Source organism: Lepus europaeus, chromosome 5 (assembly GCF_033115175.1).
Source record: "Lepus europaeus isolate LE1 chromosome 5, mLepTim1.pri, whole genome shotgun sequence".
In the NCBI taxonomy this organism is placed as follows: Eukaryota; Metazoa; Chordata; class Mammalia; order Lagomorpha; family Leporidae; genus Lepus; species Lepus europaeus.
In genome coordinates, this window is record NC_084831.1 from 25,797,504 (window position 1) to 25,813,364 (window position 15,861).

At 50.1% G+C, this 15,861-nt stretch overlaps 1 protein-coding gene across 1 annotated transcript in view; it reads right to left on the reverse strand.

Moving 5' to 3' along the window:
• CSMD2 (CUB and Sushi multiple domains 2) overlaps positions 1-15,861 on the reverse strand; it is a 615,632-nt gene that overhangs the window by 202,069 nt on the left and 397,702 nt on the right. Inside the window, exons 16-19 of the mRNA XM_062193240.1 lie at positions 5,386-5,524; positions 4,209-4,396; positions 3,446-3,634; positions 3,140-3,256 (exon numbers count right to left, since the gene is read on the reverse strand). Coding sequence (XP_062049224.1) covers positions 3,140-3,256; positions 3,446-3,634; positions 4,209-4,396; positions 5,386-5,524 — 633 coding nt within the window. The remainder of the gene's footprint in view (positions 1-3,139; positions 3,257-3,445; positions 3,635-4,208; positions 4,397-5,385; positions 5,525-15,861) is intronic.

Consider the following 15,861-nt stretch of genomic DNA (forward strand, 5'->3'; position numbering starts at 1 on the left):
CGGGGAAAGACGGCAGGTTTCAAGAACTGAAAGGTTGGCGCAGCCAGCACTTGTTTAGAGGGCTCTGGAAGGGCTGAGAAAGCGAGCCGGGGTGGCAGGGCCACGCTGCCTAGTTCACCCTTTGGAGCTCTATGTGGAAGCTTCAGGGAAGCCTTCAGAAGGTTCTTAGGAAGAGGGTCCTGGCCATCCACGCATGACCTCTTGTCCAGTCTCCTAGCACCTTTCATCCAGGCTACTTCCTACCAGCTTACGCCCCTCACAGGCCTTTCCCCAGCTCTGTCTGCTCGGTCACACGCTGGCCGCACAACACAGAGCTCTCAGTTTGGAGCCCTCTCTCTTCTGTACTAGATCAGAGTTCTCCAGGGCAGGCCCCCGCACAGTGGCTTGCTCAGGTGCACCTTGCCAGCAGCATGTGTACAAAACACACCTTTGGTAAACAGCTGATGATTTGTGTGGACTTCTAGGCCTGGACACAGACAGAGAGTTGTGCACCCCTCCAACAGCAGACATTCAGGTGCAGACTAAAGGGCCCGTCCCCTGGGGTCACACGGAGATGCCCGACTTTTCCACGTGGTGCCACAGAGTGGCTTCCAGCTCCTACAGGGGGCGCCTCTGAGCAGCCCTGGTGGAAAGGCCTCTGGGGCTGAGCAAGGACGTTGCCCCAAGTCTTCCCCCAGCCCAGGAACAATACTGTGGGACAAAGGGGCAGCCTCAGGATCTTTTGCTCAGAAAAGCCTTAGGCCATCCTAGCGTTGGCCAGGGGGCCAAAGTGTAGCCCCCGAGTTCATGCGGCGGGGTCATCCGTGACTTTCATTAGATATCTTCTTTGTTTACATAAATAATGTGTTTTATACGTAACAGATACCTCTATTGCTCAAAAGTAGAAAAAAAAAAAAAAAGCCAAAAAGTGCAAATGAGAGGCATCCAGACTTTTCTCTGCACATTCTTGCTCCCATACTGAACATATTCTTTCGGCAAACTTCATTTGTTCTGTACCAGTGGACTGCGATCACCTCTGGTCTTTACGTATTTTTCCACATTGTTCCGTTCAGTAGCTGCCTAGGAGTTCACGTTATGGCCGTACCGTAACAAGGCATTATTGGATATTTTCTTACTGATGGGCATCTGAGGAGTTCCTAATTTTCAATATAATAAATAAATACTTTAGGAGACAGCCTTGCAGCTAAATCTTGCTGTGTAGTTTTCTTTATCTTCAGAGAAATCCAGTAGGTTGGAATCGCCGTGTCCAAAGGCACGTCTGTGGAATCTTCGAAAAGTTCGTGGAAAATGTGATTTAGGGAAACACTAGGCACGGATTTCACAACTATGGCACCAAAAGAAACAGAGGTTTGCATTCCATTCTCCCAGGAAGGGTCTGAAGTGTTGTTGTTTCTCTGGAAGGCTGTGGACAGCCACCTGCAGGGGGCTCTCTGGGAGGTCACCCATTTCATAGGGCTTCAGCAGTGAAGTGCTCCTGTGACTCAAGGGGGACAATTGCACTTCTTTAATTATTAGGGGGGGGTTGATGGTTTTCCATTTGCATTTCCTCTACCACAAAGCCTGGAGTTACAGCTCTGCTTGTCTTGCAGGTCCATGGGCCAGGGCTGTGACTCTTATTAAAGATTTTAAAGGGTTCTGTATGTGTTACGTTGGGAATCCTTAGTCAATCACAAATACTGCAAATAATTTTGTCTACTATTTGACTTTGAGCTTTTTATGGAGTTTATATTAGACAGAAATCCTTTCAAAGTTATAGTTAATTAAGTCTAACAGTCATGGCCCTGATGCATTCTGCTTTTGATGTTACTCTTGAAATACTTCCCCACCTGAGGTTAGATGGCTGTGTTCTTCCACTGCTGGAATTACCTGTTAAATGTACGAGGCATGCATTGGGCTATTTTCCCAAATGGGTAAGCCCACTATTTTAACGTCGTTTAGTAAGTAACCCGTCCCCTCTTCAATGGACCTAAATATATCACTTGAACCACATACTACAGTCTGTCTCTCTCATCTGTCCACAGGCAGGTGTATATATGCACACATGCACACACGTGCACACACGGGCACAGGTGCACCCATGCATGCACAGGAACCTATTTCTGGACCCCATGTTGATTTGTTTACCCCCTTGTGTCTTGTCCTCACACCACATTGCTAATGTTATTTTAGCTAATAACAATGTTCTAGAAGGGTGACATCTCTTGAATTTTTTTTTCTTGGCTCTTACACATGGTAATTCTTCTCTGTCAGAGATTCTTAATTAAAGACATGCAACAGAATGACCGGTGAAGTGTCCAGAAAATGCAGCTGCCTTGTCTTTACTTCCAACATGGCCAACCCAAACCCCCAGGGTGGGAGCTCAGCATGAGCGCAGTTGCCGAACCAGGGGCTACTTGCCAAGACTCAGTAAACTTCTCACCACGACTCAATAAACTTTGCAGCGAGTGCCTGAGGGTAGAGGCTGTATCTGCCTGCTCACTCCTCACGTCCAGCCCTTGCATCGCCCACACCCGTGTCATTTAATAAATATTTGCTGAATGAAAAAGTAGGTTGATGAATGCTGATTCATAACCGTCATCCTTGCTTTGAACTTGGACTCTCAAAGACCACTTATGTTAGGGAAGCTGAGGCAAGAGCAGAGAAGAGCTGAGTGCTGCGAGAGGGGACTGCTCTGCTTCAGCATCTGAAGGGAAGATGGGAGGAAGCCAGGGCAGGTGGAATGGTCCTCCAGGACACAGGACAAGGAAGACTGTGTAAGAGACACCCAACAGACTGCAGGAGGGGACAGGTCTACCGGAAAAATGATGTGTGCCATGAGTTAGTGACTTCCCTATCAGTGAGATGTTTAGGTAGAGGCTGTGCCATCCTCTTGTGGGGAGTGATTTCGAGATCTGACAGGCGGGAACCAGTAACATCTCACTCAGCATGATGATTTTCGATTTGGAATGTTTATTGAGTGAGCTCTGTGATTCGAAGAGATAAGAAGGCTCTGGTTGGTGAGAACAGTTCAAACTCGGCCTTTGTGCGTCACCTGAGTCACAGCTCAAGGTCAGGCTGAGGGGAGATCCCCACTGCCAGCACCCTGGGGAACTTGCCGCCCTGACCCGGTCACAGACCCGCCGTGGACCTGAACACTCACCCTTGCCATGCGATGTTTCAATGACCCAGGTGCAGTTCAAGTTGTTGGGGTAGAAGTCAGGGAAGCCTGGTGACAAGATGGTCCCACTGGAGCCTTGAATGAAGCCCCCACAGAGAGCTACAGGAGGAGTGAAGAAAAAGTGAAGACCCACACGGCTCAGGGTGCTCCCGCCATGATACCTCCCGAGACCGCTTCCCCAATCTCCTCCCAGACCCCCCATGTCTTGTTGATGGGTGGAAGAGCCAGGGGCCCCTGGAAGGCAGGGGAGGAATCTGCAATTTCAGGGTCCCTAGGGGTGTCCCTCACCTTCACAGCTGGGCAGAGCTCGACTCCACTGGAAGTTGGGTTCACATTCCAGGGGCTCCCCATCACTCAGTGTGTAGCCCGAGTCGCAGCTGAAGGTCACCAGCGCGCCCACGTAGAAGTCATTCCCGTGACGCTGCCCGTTTACAGGGATCCCTGGGTCCAGGCAGTGGTCTGACTGCAGGGTTATAGCTGGAAAGGAGAGGCCAGAGCTGGGACAGAGCTCACCGCCACCACACAGGGACCCCAGCTACTCACAAAGAGAGGGCACGGAGAGCCCTGGCTCATAATAGTGGAGGATGCCCACTGTCGATTGAGGGAGAAAAACACAAGTAAGAAAATGGCCCGGATGTTATGGTGCTCTCAGCCCTAACTTTCCTGATTGCTCTTCAAAGACCGGAAGTAACATCGGTTCTTCCCATTCAGGGGGTGAATGTAGAAGCTGATGAGAGAGGGTGAGGGTGATGGGAGACGGCGTCTCAGTTCACGTTCACACTTGGTCAGATACTCTGTCCCCAGAGTGCCCAGAGAGGAGGGGGCACCCCACTACCTGCACACACAGGGGGATGTGGGGTGAACGCACAAGGTCCCAGTGAAGGTCACGGGCAACTCCACAGGCTCACGATGCTGACAACCAGGGAGCAGTCCAGGAGGAGCACAGCCTGACACAGAACCCCATGGGAATGGTGCCGAGCTGTCCTGGGTCCTCTCACCCTCAAGAGCCAAGCTCTCCGTCACCTCCCGCTGCCCGCCCCCCGAGACTCACTCTCATAGCGGAGCTGGAAGCCGATGTCTGAGTGACTCTTGTCAGTAGAGAAGAGGAGGTAGAGGAAGTTGCTGGTGCTGATAAGGAACTGGGGGACCTGGGTTCCGTGGTAAACCCCGATCAAGGGCGCCGAGTACGTCCGTCCATCCCGCACTTCCAGGGTATCGTAGTTGACTTCAGTTTTGAATCTGCCAAATGGTGGAAATGAAGACATCCCAAGACACCCACAGCTTGCACAGCTTGCTAATTTACAAATTACCAAAGGTGCTGTGGGACCCAGGGCTTCACGACCATGTCTGGGCAGGCTGGAATCTCTGAACCCGATTTACACACGTTCATTAGCTATGTGGAAGGACCTTCTCCACTGCCTTTGACCCTTCCTCCTTCCAGGGTTGGACAGAGCACTCCCTACCCTCTCCCAGGCCTGGACTGACTGTGCCCCACTTTAACTCCTGGAGGCACCAAGACCCACCACATGGAAGTGAGAATGTTTGTGCCCAGAGGTCAAAACACTAAAGCCTGGGGCCAGATCTGGTTTACTGCCTGAGAGGTAAGAATGGTTTTCACAAATGCTCAGGGGTGTTACAAAACAGAAGCAAGGAAGATGACACAACTTGCAAGCAGGCAAGTCATCCATAAAACCCCCAATATCGACCATCTGCACTCTTGCAAATAAGTGTGCAAGCTACTCCAGGCCACGAATGGTTTGCCGGAAAGAAGTATGTGTGACATCTTGGGGCTGCTTTCCCTTCTCAAGGGGTACAAGCAACGCAGAAGCTACCAGTGGTGCCTATGAACAGAATTTGGGTCAGAGGTCAGCGCAGCCACCTTTCCACATGGAACATGAATTTCTGGCTCATGAACCCTTGGATGCTTCGACACCTGATGGTGTCTGTCTGCCTGCTCTTCTGTTGGACTGGGAGAGAAGGACCCTGACATCCCAAGTGACACCCCAGCTTACCCCACGCATGGTCCCCACCCAGTACAAGCCAAGCACAGAGGCCAAGTGGGTAAGGTCCGGCCTGCCCCCTACCTGGGGCAGTCTGCTCCAGAATCCTCTGCTCTTGTGACATTTCCACCTTGGGGCTGGCCCCCTACCCACCCTGCATTCCTTCCAACATGGTTCCACAGGCATCGCCCCCTCGTCCCTCTCCCCTGAGGCTGTGGCTACAGGCACCTGTCGAAGGTGATTTTGATGGGGTAGCCTGGCTGGGCTTCAATCACCCAGGCACAACTCAAGGCATCCTTGTAGAAGCCAGGCCAGCCCGGAGACAGGATGGTCCCGCTGGGCGCAGTCAGATGGCCGCCGCAGGGAGCTGGGGAGACAGAAAGGAGAGAAGTTGTTTCCCTGGTGGGGTGGGGGCAGGGCCAAACGAACAAACAGCAGAGCCTCTCTACGAAATGTATTTCTTCTGTTCTCACGGAAAATGGCATAAAACGCAAACTGCGTGTTTCGTCTACTAGGGCCTTTAGGGGACACAGCCAGTTACATCCTTGGAAATTTTTATTAAAGGCCAGAGGGGGAGGAATGAAAAGAATCCTTTGAACAAGGTCCTTCTGTCGTTGGAGGAGGGCTGGAGCACAGCTAGTATGTGGGTCACACTGGCTCCATCCTTTGTTCCTCACTCAATTGTTAGGCCTGAGGCAGAGGCCTAGGCCCAGCCCACCTCCTAGCATCCAGCTCTGGAGACCTAGTGGTCACGACTCCAGGGCTCTCAGCGCAGAGCTCACTGCTCCCTGCTCCACTGGCAGCTCCCTAACGTGTCTTACACAGCACCACCCCCTCCCGCCTGCCTTTAGCATCGCGCTAGGCATGCGCCTGTTTCTCAATGCTTGTTGTTGGACACATGGATGACTCAAGGGAAGGGTGGACGGATGCCAGCTGTGGCCAGTGAACCCCCCGAGCCCTAGGGTGGTGGAGGCATGTCTCCTGCTGTCGCCAACCTTGCAGAGCCTCATTGCAGTCCCCAGGCCACCGTCTGCCCGCTCCTCTCTCCTCTCAGCTCCTCATTCTCACCTGCATCTCCTCCTGCTTCGTCCTGCAAGCAGCCCCTGGCCCCTGTGCTGGCCGTGACAGCTGCCCCAGCACTCCTCGTTCAGGGCATGCAGCAGACATCACTGCCCGCCTCTCTGAAGGTGTGTATGCCACAGGGCTGCTCTGATCAAGAAAATGAGAGCTGAAGTCATGTGTGCCATGTCCATGTGTGAGCCGGAAGAGCCAGTGTGTGATGGGCAGAATTTCCTATTGTTGCCTCTGGGATTGGGGAAGCCAAGTGTGTCGATGGAGCAGACACCCCCACCCTGATCCTGATGACCCACGACAAGACGACAAGCACACATCCTGAGTGGTCTGCATGGGACTTAAACCCCGCTTCTAAGCCACTGAGCTTTTGGGGTTGTTTGTTAATATGGTTTACCCCAGCCCACCCTACACACCTACCTCCCCAAGACTCTTGATGCCCACTGGCCTCACCCCTGCAATGCTGCTGCCATGGTCATCACCAACGCCATGGCCTGAGCGCTCGTCTAGCTCAGGCACTCAGCTTCCCGGGACGTAACCACGTTCACGAGAGCGAGATGCTGATAGCATCCCCTAAGGACACGAGGCAGGTGGAGGTTAAGCAATTGGCTCTGGATTAGCAAGTCACGGAGCCGGATGGAGATCTGGACAAGCCAGCACAAATCCACAAATCCTAAGCTAAGCAGCTGCCTGGAAATCCTTCTGCTTCCTTCAGATCCCCACCATGGAGTTACTGGATACCCCAAACACCCTGATCAGGACTAGGGACAGAGAACTACACAGCACTTCTCTCTATGCAGAGTTTTGGAGACTTCTCCAGCCAATCAGTTTCATATGCTACAGCCAAATATATCCCACCCTTCTTTTCATTTCCTAACCTTCTGAAATTATCTTAGACACAAGCATTCCTAATAGAAAATTACACGAGGAAGTTTATCAAAGAAGAGAACATTAGATGCATTATTGCCTCTAAAGGCACACTTTATGAAACATTATCCCCATTTTATAGAGGAGAAACCAAAGGCTGGGTAGGCTGAGAAACTAGATCCAAGGCAAGAGCCAACAAAGTCAGAGCTGAGATCGAACCTCAAGACCTCTGCCTGCAAATCTCCTGCAGCACACAACAGAGCTACGAAAATGCTGGACAGTAATGAGCTCAAGTGTACTGAGTGCGTACAACCTATTAGGGCTGGGCGTGGATTATTCTCGGGACAGTAGCAACAGGGTAAGGCATATACTACTATTATGCTCACTTCACAGGCAGGAATTCTTACCCCATTCTCAGTGAGTGGAGGCTTAGAGAAATGAAGTAATTACACAGTGCCTGTGTCAAACACCCAGGAAGTCAATTGCATGTGCATATTCTCACATCCTGGGAAACCTCCACTTTCACACTCCATCCATCCAGTCCAGCTCACGGCAACCACTAACACTGCTCTCTGTTTCTTTGATGGACGTGTGAGACCCGGGTGTGCCTCTGGTTTCGTCCTACGGTTCCTGCATGGGTACCCAGTCTCAGCAGTGAGTGGGGACTCTTTCTTAGCTCCAGTGCAGCTGAGGCCCAGTCTCTGGTTGTTGGACTGTGATAAGTCACAGACCGCACAGCCACTATTGCCTGCCCAGCCTTATCTCTACTTGGTGTATGAACATCAACGAAACCCCGCCTCAAAGCTCCAGGAAGGGAAATTCAATCTCATTCTTGAAGAGGTGGGCACCTTTCTGCTGGCTTTCTCTGCTCCTCCATTTCACTGATTTCTCCCTGTGCTCACGTGATGCCCAAATGACCCCTCCACTCACCACTCTGTCCACTGTCTCTCCCACTCACCCACACATTCCAGAGGGGTAATCAGCGGGCAGGACTCGGAGGGCAGGCTCCAAGGGCAATGCCTGTTAGATGCTTTAAGGATGCCCAACCTCACGCTTACTAAGGGAAATACATTTAAAATGACCGTGAGATGGCATTTCTCGCTCATCAGGTCGGCAAATGTGAAGTCTGATGACACGCGAAGTCGTGAGGAACCAGGAGCTTTCGCACCTTGCTGGTGGAAATGCAGAACAGCACAGCCCCCCCGTGGAGAGGGATTTGATAATGTCCAGCAAAATTCGTATGTGGTTGCTCTCTGGCTCAGAAATTCTATTTCCAGAACTCCATTCCAGAGATACACAGGCAAAAATGTGAAAAAATAGAGATATGTACAAGGCTCTATGAGGCATCATTATTTATAATGGTGAAAGAATGGAAAGAGGCCAAACGTTCGGCAACAGGGCTCTGACTGGACAACCTCGGGGAACCACCAAGAGGGACTATTAATGCAGCTGCAACACAGGACGAGGAATACGCTACAGAATAACATGGGCGGTCCCAGCGGTCCCAGGAAGCACTGCTCCGCGAGCAAAGGCAAGGCAGGGAACAGTGCTTACGGTGTGATCCGATTTATCTCAGAAGCTGAGGTTCAGACACCAACAGCCACTGCATTCACTCATATTAACAACCAATGTAAGGGGAAACCAGACACATAAAAACAGAATTACTCATGGAGACCGGGGAGGGACAGGGTAGAGAGGAGAGGGAGAAAAGCTATACTTGCTCAGACTATACCCTGTTGTATAGATTTAACTTTAATATTCAGCATCACATTTTACATAATTGAAATAAAGATGAATTTTGGGTAAATAATTTCTAAAAACTCAAAAGCAGAATGAAATAAATGAATACAATGCTCTACTGGTTGACGATAAAATCACACATGAAGCAACTAGTTCAAGAGGTTTTAAAACACAATCATCTGATTGACCACCTCTCGTAGGAGATAAGGACAAAAAGAACTGGGAAGAAAAACCACAAATGACTTCCAGTAATCATACTGCTGTTGAAGGCAGTATGGTGTAGAATTTGTACATTCTTGGCTATGTACTAGGGTACTTCAGCGGCTCGTGGGAAACTGAAATTAAACATTAAATCTATTTTGGTGAGAAAAAAAATTCGTGCACAGGTTTTTCATAATACACATTCCCATGGACTTTCTGAACCTTTCTTTTCTTACAAACTGGGGAGCTATGGTGGCATGTGGGGAGCTAGGACTTGTAGCATGAGCAAAAGGAGATACAGACATGGTAGCGAGGAAACTACGTCAGGAAGAGAAAAGTCTTCTAACATTTCAAATGCTGCATTTCCTTAAAAAAATGTATTTTTTTTCCATTGGTTCACCCCCTCAATGGCCACTGTGGCCAGCGCACCATGCTGATCTGAAGCCAGGTGCTTTCTCCTGGTCTCCCATGTGGGTGCCATCCTCCCGCACTCCAGGGAGTCCTTGGGCCATCCTCCACTGCACTCCCGGACCACAGCAGAGAGCTGGACTGGAAGAGGAGCAACCGGGACAGAATCTGGCGCCCCAACTGGGACTAGAACCCGGGGTGCTGGTGCCGCAAGCGGAGGATTAGCCTAGTGAGCCACAGTGCTGGCCAAATAAATGTATTTCTTAGCTGTGTTCCTTGAAAAGGCTTAGAAGTGAGGACTAACTCGATCATAATAATCACCCCCAAGCATTCAGGTTCTAAACATAAGTTTCCAAGGAAGGAGTCGCTGGGTCACTAAGTCACTAAAGGGATTGAAGAAACTGGTTCTAGGTCAGGGATAGAAAAGGGACAGGCCCTACCGCCTTCAATGAGGCTCACACTATTCGACGGGACAGTCTAGGTATCAGAATGGCAATGTCAAGGGACTCAAACGCGTGAAAACTGCTCCAATCCACTGAACTGAAATGGCATTTGAAAACGTTCAACTTTGGGGGCCTGCACTGTGGTACAGCAGGTTAATGTCCTGGCCTGCAGTGCAGACATCCCAGATGGGTACCAGTTCGAGTCCTGGCTGTTCCACTTCTGATCTAGCTCCTTGCTAATGCACCTTGAGAGAGCAGCAGAGGATGGCCCAAGTCCTTGGGCCCCTGCACCTGCCTGGGAGACCTGGAAGAAGCTCCTGGCTCCTGGCTTCAGATCAGCTCAGCTCTGGCCATTGCAGCCATTTGGGGAGTAAACCAGCAGATGAAAGACCTCTCTCTGTCTCTCCCTCTCTCTGTAACTCTTTCAAATAAATAAAATAAATCTTAAAAAAAAAAAAAGTTCAACTTTGGAAGATGTTCAGATGTCATCTCGCTAATACAAAACTGGCAAACCAAGGAAAATAACTAGGCATTTTAAAGTATTTATGTACTCTGTTTCAGAGTGACCAGTTGATGAGGACAAGGTTTCTTTAAGTGTTCCAGTGTATACAAGGAGAAGAGATGATGGAATCTTACCACTTTGCAGTTCCTAGGCTGTAATCATCAGTGGCTCCTAACGTCCCCAAGAGAGACAGCCAGACATCATGTGCCTCTGACAGAGACAAAGGGCCCTGCCTATAAAATATTCTGGCCAAAAAAATGGAACCCAAATCTGATTACGTTTATAGATCTTACTGCCAATTAAAGGGAATATCAGAGAGAAAAGATCATGTGAAACAGCCTCCCAAGGAAGCAACTAGCGATGTTCAGCAGGCAGGAGACTTTGCAGAATAAATGTCTTCACTTCTTTAACAACAACAACAACAAAATAGCAAGACGCGGGAGCTGACAGCTACCGATTTACAAAGACTTGAGACATAGCAGCCTATTAGAATGTATGAACCTATTTAGAAGTCTGATTTTTAAAAAATAATGAAAGAATGTCTTAGTCAATCATGGAAATTTGATTGCAGGAACTATTTTTCATTTGTAAGACATCAGTGTTGTGGTTATGCCTTAGAGAGTTCTTTTTATCGGTTAGAGATACATGCTCAAATGTTATGGATGAAATGTTATGCCTGAAATTTGCTTCCAAATGATCCCAGTAAAGCAGGGCAGGAGTGGGGTTTCAACAAAGCAAAGCTGAGGGATGGGTACAGAGGGGCTCAGCATGCTTTTCTGTGTCGGTACCGGTCTGAAATTCTCTATTCAAAAAGTGGTAGGGCACAAAAAAGGCGCACAAGAAATGCACACACACGAGGAAAAGACAGAAAAGGCAGGGGACAGACAGAAAAGGGTCCTGCCTTGAGCAGAGGTGAGCTTTAGCATGAGACCAAGGGGGCCTTGTGCCTAACCCATGCCCGGCACACAGCAGGTGCTCATTCCACATCTGTGGAAGGAATGAAACACCAGTGGAAAGGTAAGAAGATTGGGTGTTAGGGACTGAATTGTGCCCTCCCCCACTTGATAGGCTGGTGCTAACCCTCCATGTGACTGCATTTGGAGATGGAACCTTAGAGGAGGTGAATAAGGGTGGAAGCCTGATCCCACAGTGGTGCCCTTGTTAGAAGAGATGGTCAGGGTGCACACGCCCAGAGGAAAAGGCCAGCTGAGAACACACACACACACACACAGTGGCCATCTGCAGGTGCAGGGGAGAGGCCTCCAGAGAAACCAACCCTGCTGGCACCTTAATCTTGGCCTTGCAGACTCGTGAGCTGCGAGAAAATAGCCTGCACTGTTGAAGCCGGCCAGCCTGTGGCATTTTGTAATGGCAGCCCAGGCTGACGACGGCACCGGGACTCCCATGCAGGGCTGATGGCCCCTGACCGAGATGAGCCACCACTCCTGATCCCTGATGCTAAGGCTGTTCATGGCAAGAATGAGTCAGGACAAGGGAGAGAATAAAGCCAGAAGCACTATCCGTGGAGCCTTTACCTATCCCTCCTCACAACAACCTCTAAGGTAGGGACAGCTCTAAGCCTCATTTCATAGTTGAGCAAAGACGACTGATGTGCAATGAGGTGAGGTCCCTGGTCCAGGACACAGCAGAGTTAGGACTGAAGCCTGGGTGGTCTGACTCCAGGTCCTGTGGTTCTAACCACTGCAGGTGGGCACAGGGACGCCTTCCCTGACTGCTGCTTCTGAATGGACGTGACCTGCCTTCCGAGGGCTTGGGTTGTCTGTTGAGAGTGACCTGAAGCAGGAATGGCACGCTGCTCTCACACTGGAGTGCCTCAGCCTTGCGGCTGCACGTGTGGCTTCTACTGTCTCCAGCCCACTTCCCCACTGCCCACCCGTGCCCCTCACCACCCACCGTCCTGCAGCACTCTGCAGCAGAACGAATGTAGAGTGAACCTGCACTCAGACCTCATCTGGTCAGAAGACATGGAGCTGAACACACATTCACCGTCGATAAATTATCTCCTTTTTTCCCGTGTATTTCTTGTAAGCAGATTTTTTTTTCAATATAGCCTGAGAGTCTTTGCTTCTTAATAGGGGGCTTAATTACTGTTGCATTTGTCTGACCACTGTCATCTTGTTTTATGCTGTTGATCGCTGACGCTTCCATGGGGCATCTTGTCTTCTTTGTGTTTCGCAAAGGCAGTATGTTTCCTTTTGTTTCAGTTTTCTACTGGGAGGAAAAGCTGCTTCTCACGCCACTCCTGGATGCTTTTATAAACGTGTCGGATACCATATTCTCCGTAGCGATGGGATCCATGCATAGCACAGTGACAAGGCAGGCAGGAGCCTGGGTGTGAAATCCTGGCTCCGTCCCATCCATACAGGGAGGATCCTGGGCAAGTGGCTTCACCTCTCTGGGCCCCAGTGGATGGTAACTTCACCAGTTTCCCAGAGCTGCCGAAGGTTAAGACGAGATGGATCTTGAAAAGCCCTTAGCCTGGGGGCGGGGGTTGAGTGAATATGATTATTTGCTTCTTCGAAGAGTCAGGTGAGCATGGGCGAGAGACAGCCAGGCACACCCATGCAGCTACCTTTCCTGGAAGGCTTGCCTAGGAAATTTCTGATTTTAAACCTATGGGTGTTCCATGTCCTTGGCACTGCAGGTCAGGGGTCAGTGAACTTATAGCCTTCAGGCCAAAGCTGGCCCAACCTTGTCTACAGCTGCCTTGGCGTTGGCAGAGTGAGCAGAGGCCATAGGATCCGCCAAGCCCAAGACGCATCCTGCCTGGCCCTTTAAGGGGAAGTTTGCTGACCCTGCTCTAGCTCTGGCAGGTGCTCATCCTTCCTTCTAAATTTAGGAGAAGCCATTTTCTCCCTTGTCCTATTATAGCCTCTCAAATACTAAGTGGCTCTTAGCATATATTAAAAGATTTTCCAAAAGACCATTAGCATCTGCATCTAATTGTCCACAAGGTGGGGATACTTAATCAAAAACAAAACTGGAAAACATTGAAAAGACGAAGTTGCTGATTGCCAAGCAGGGTTCTCCTGAGGCTTGGGCAGAAGGAGGAAGAGGCCAAGGAGGGGCAGGTGCCTGGGGTTTCTCCAGCCCACCTGCCCTGAAGTTTTAATACTGGGGTTCGGCTGCCCTTGGTGGTGTCTGGCTCTCCCTCTGCTTCTCTGACAGGCTGCTCCCCAGATTCCTGAAAACCAGGCTGGTACCAAAGACACATCCCTCTGCGGAAACCAAGTTTAGGGCATCCAACAGGCCGCTGCTTTGTTCTGATGGCCACTGTCCCCAAACCTTCACCATTTCCCCCATCCATAGACACAATAAGACAGACAGTTTGAATTTCAACATAGGGCCTCTGCCTGTGCAATGGTGAGTTGTATGAAGACCCAGTACCAGCGGTGGAATTCCCTCATGGTCCGCCCATGGTCTCCAGGGTCTCCTTGCACCTGCAGAACTGGGCTCTCAGAGCTCCTGATTCAGAGTGTGGGCAATGGACAGCAGAGAAGGATTCCACAGTTACCAACTGGCGAAGCTTCTCCAGCAGGGTCATCTCACTGTGAGTTCAGGGACCCTGGGGTTCCATATTTCCGGCCTGGGACAGCCTATGATCTTGGTGGGGAGATAGGACCAAGTCTCATGGAAACTGGTAAAGAAAAATAGAATAGTGGCAGATAGTATCTGAGAGAGTGGCCCAGTGGACCATGGCGAGTAATGGGAATGAGGAGAAGGGAGAGATTAGGTGAGCAAGAGACACAGCAGGGCGATGTTCAGGGAAGAAGGACCAAGACAAGAAGACCAAAGAACTCACAGGAGATTGGTGAGTGCTGGAGAGGATTAGAGGGCTGGCTGGAAGGGAGGGCAAATGCCTACTGCCTGCCCATCCTCCACGCTGGGCTCTGTGTGGGTGCGGCCCACAGTCACCGTCATAGGTTGCACCCGCAAACAGCTGCACTAAGTGAGCAGGATCAGCCCCACGGTGCTGGTGAGGGGAACCGAGGCTGAGGGAGTTACCTAACCCGGCAGGGAAGGGCTGGGAGTTTCACGTTGTTTCTCCCACTGCAAAGCATGAGTTCCTTCTACAAGTGCTGGCTGCCCTGGGGCGGAATGGCAGATGGGCCTGTGGGGACCACACTGTGGGGACCTCGGATATCAGAAAGAAACATCCGTTCAAGCCTGGGTTGGGGCAGGGGCCTTGAAGGATGGAAACCTCTTGTCCCACGAAGTGGAGCCAGTCCTGATGATGAAATGGTGGCCACCATGTTCGAACAGGGCTAACAGCCAATGGTTCCTGGGTTCCTGGGTGGCACTTCTGTGCTGGGCACTGCTCCAGGAGCTGCGCAGTGAGGAGGTCACTACAGATGGGGAAAAGGGGGCACAAAGGGTCCAAGCTGCCTGCCCAGGTGACGCCACTGGTAGGTTGCAGAGGGCAGACAGCAGGGTAGGGGCTCTGGAGGGCTTTTACCCACGCATCATTCATTCATTCATTCAGTTATTCATCAAGCAGCATCTGCCATGTCCCAAACAACATGCCACGTGTGGAATGCAAGGCCGCAAAGCTCACCTAACCTCACAGAACCTATACGGCCAAGCGAACACACCCAAGATTCATATAATTTCCCAAAAGTTGGTGAAGAAAAAAAAAATGCATGGAATGAAAAAAACTATGGGCTGGCACTGTGGCTCAATAGGCTAATCCTCTGCCTTGTGGCGCCGGCACACCAGGTTCTAGTCCTGGTCGGGGCGCCGGATTCTGTCCCGGTTGCCCCTCTTCCAGGCCAGCTCTCTGCTATGGCCCGGGAGTGCAGTGGAGGATGGCCCAAGTGCTTGGGCCCTGCACCCCATGGGAGACCAGGAGAAGCACCTGGCTCCTGGCTTCAGATCAGCGCGGTGCACTGGCTGCAGCGGCCATTGGAGGGTGAACCAACGGTAAAGGAAGACCTTTCTCTCTGTCTCTCTCACTCACTGTCCACTCTGCCTGTCAAAAAGAAAGAAAGAAAGAAAGAAAGAAAGAAAGAAAGAAAGAAAGAAAGAAAGAAAGAAAGAAAGAAAGAAAGAAAGAAAGAAAGAAAGAAAGAAAGAAAGAAAGAAAGAAAGAAAGAAAGAAAGAAAGAAAGAAAGAAAGAAAGAAAGAAAGAAAGAAAGAAAGAAAGAAAGAAAGAAAGAAAGAAAGAAAGAAAGAAAGAAAGAAAGAAAGAAAGAAAGAAAGAAAGAAAGAAAGAAAGAAAGAAAGAAAGAAAGAAAGAAAGAAAGAAAGAAAGAAAGAAAGAAAGAAAGAAAGAAAGAAAGAAAGAAAGAAAGAAAGAAAGAAAGAAAGAAAGAAAGAAAGAGAAAAAAACTATGCACGGCTTTCAAAAACATTTTGCACATATAAACTCATCTCTTCATTCCATGTCCCATGAACTCTTGGAAACGCTCTCACGTGAGTTTAGCGGCTCTTTACCAACATGGTTCATATTT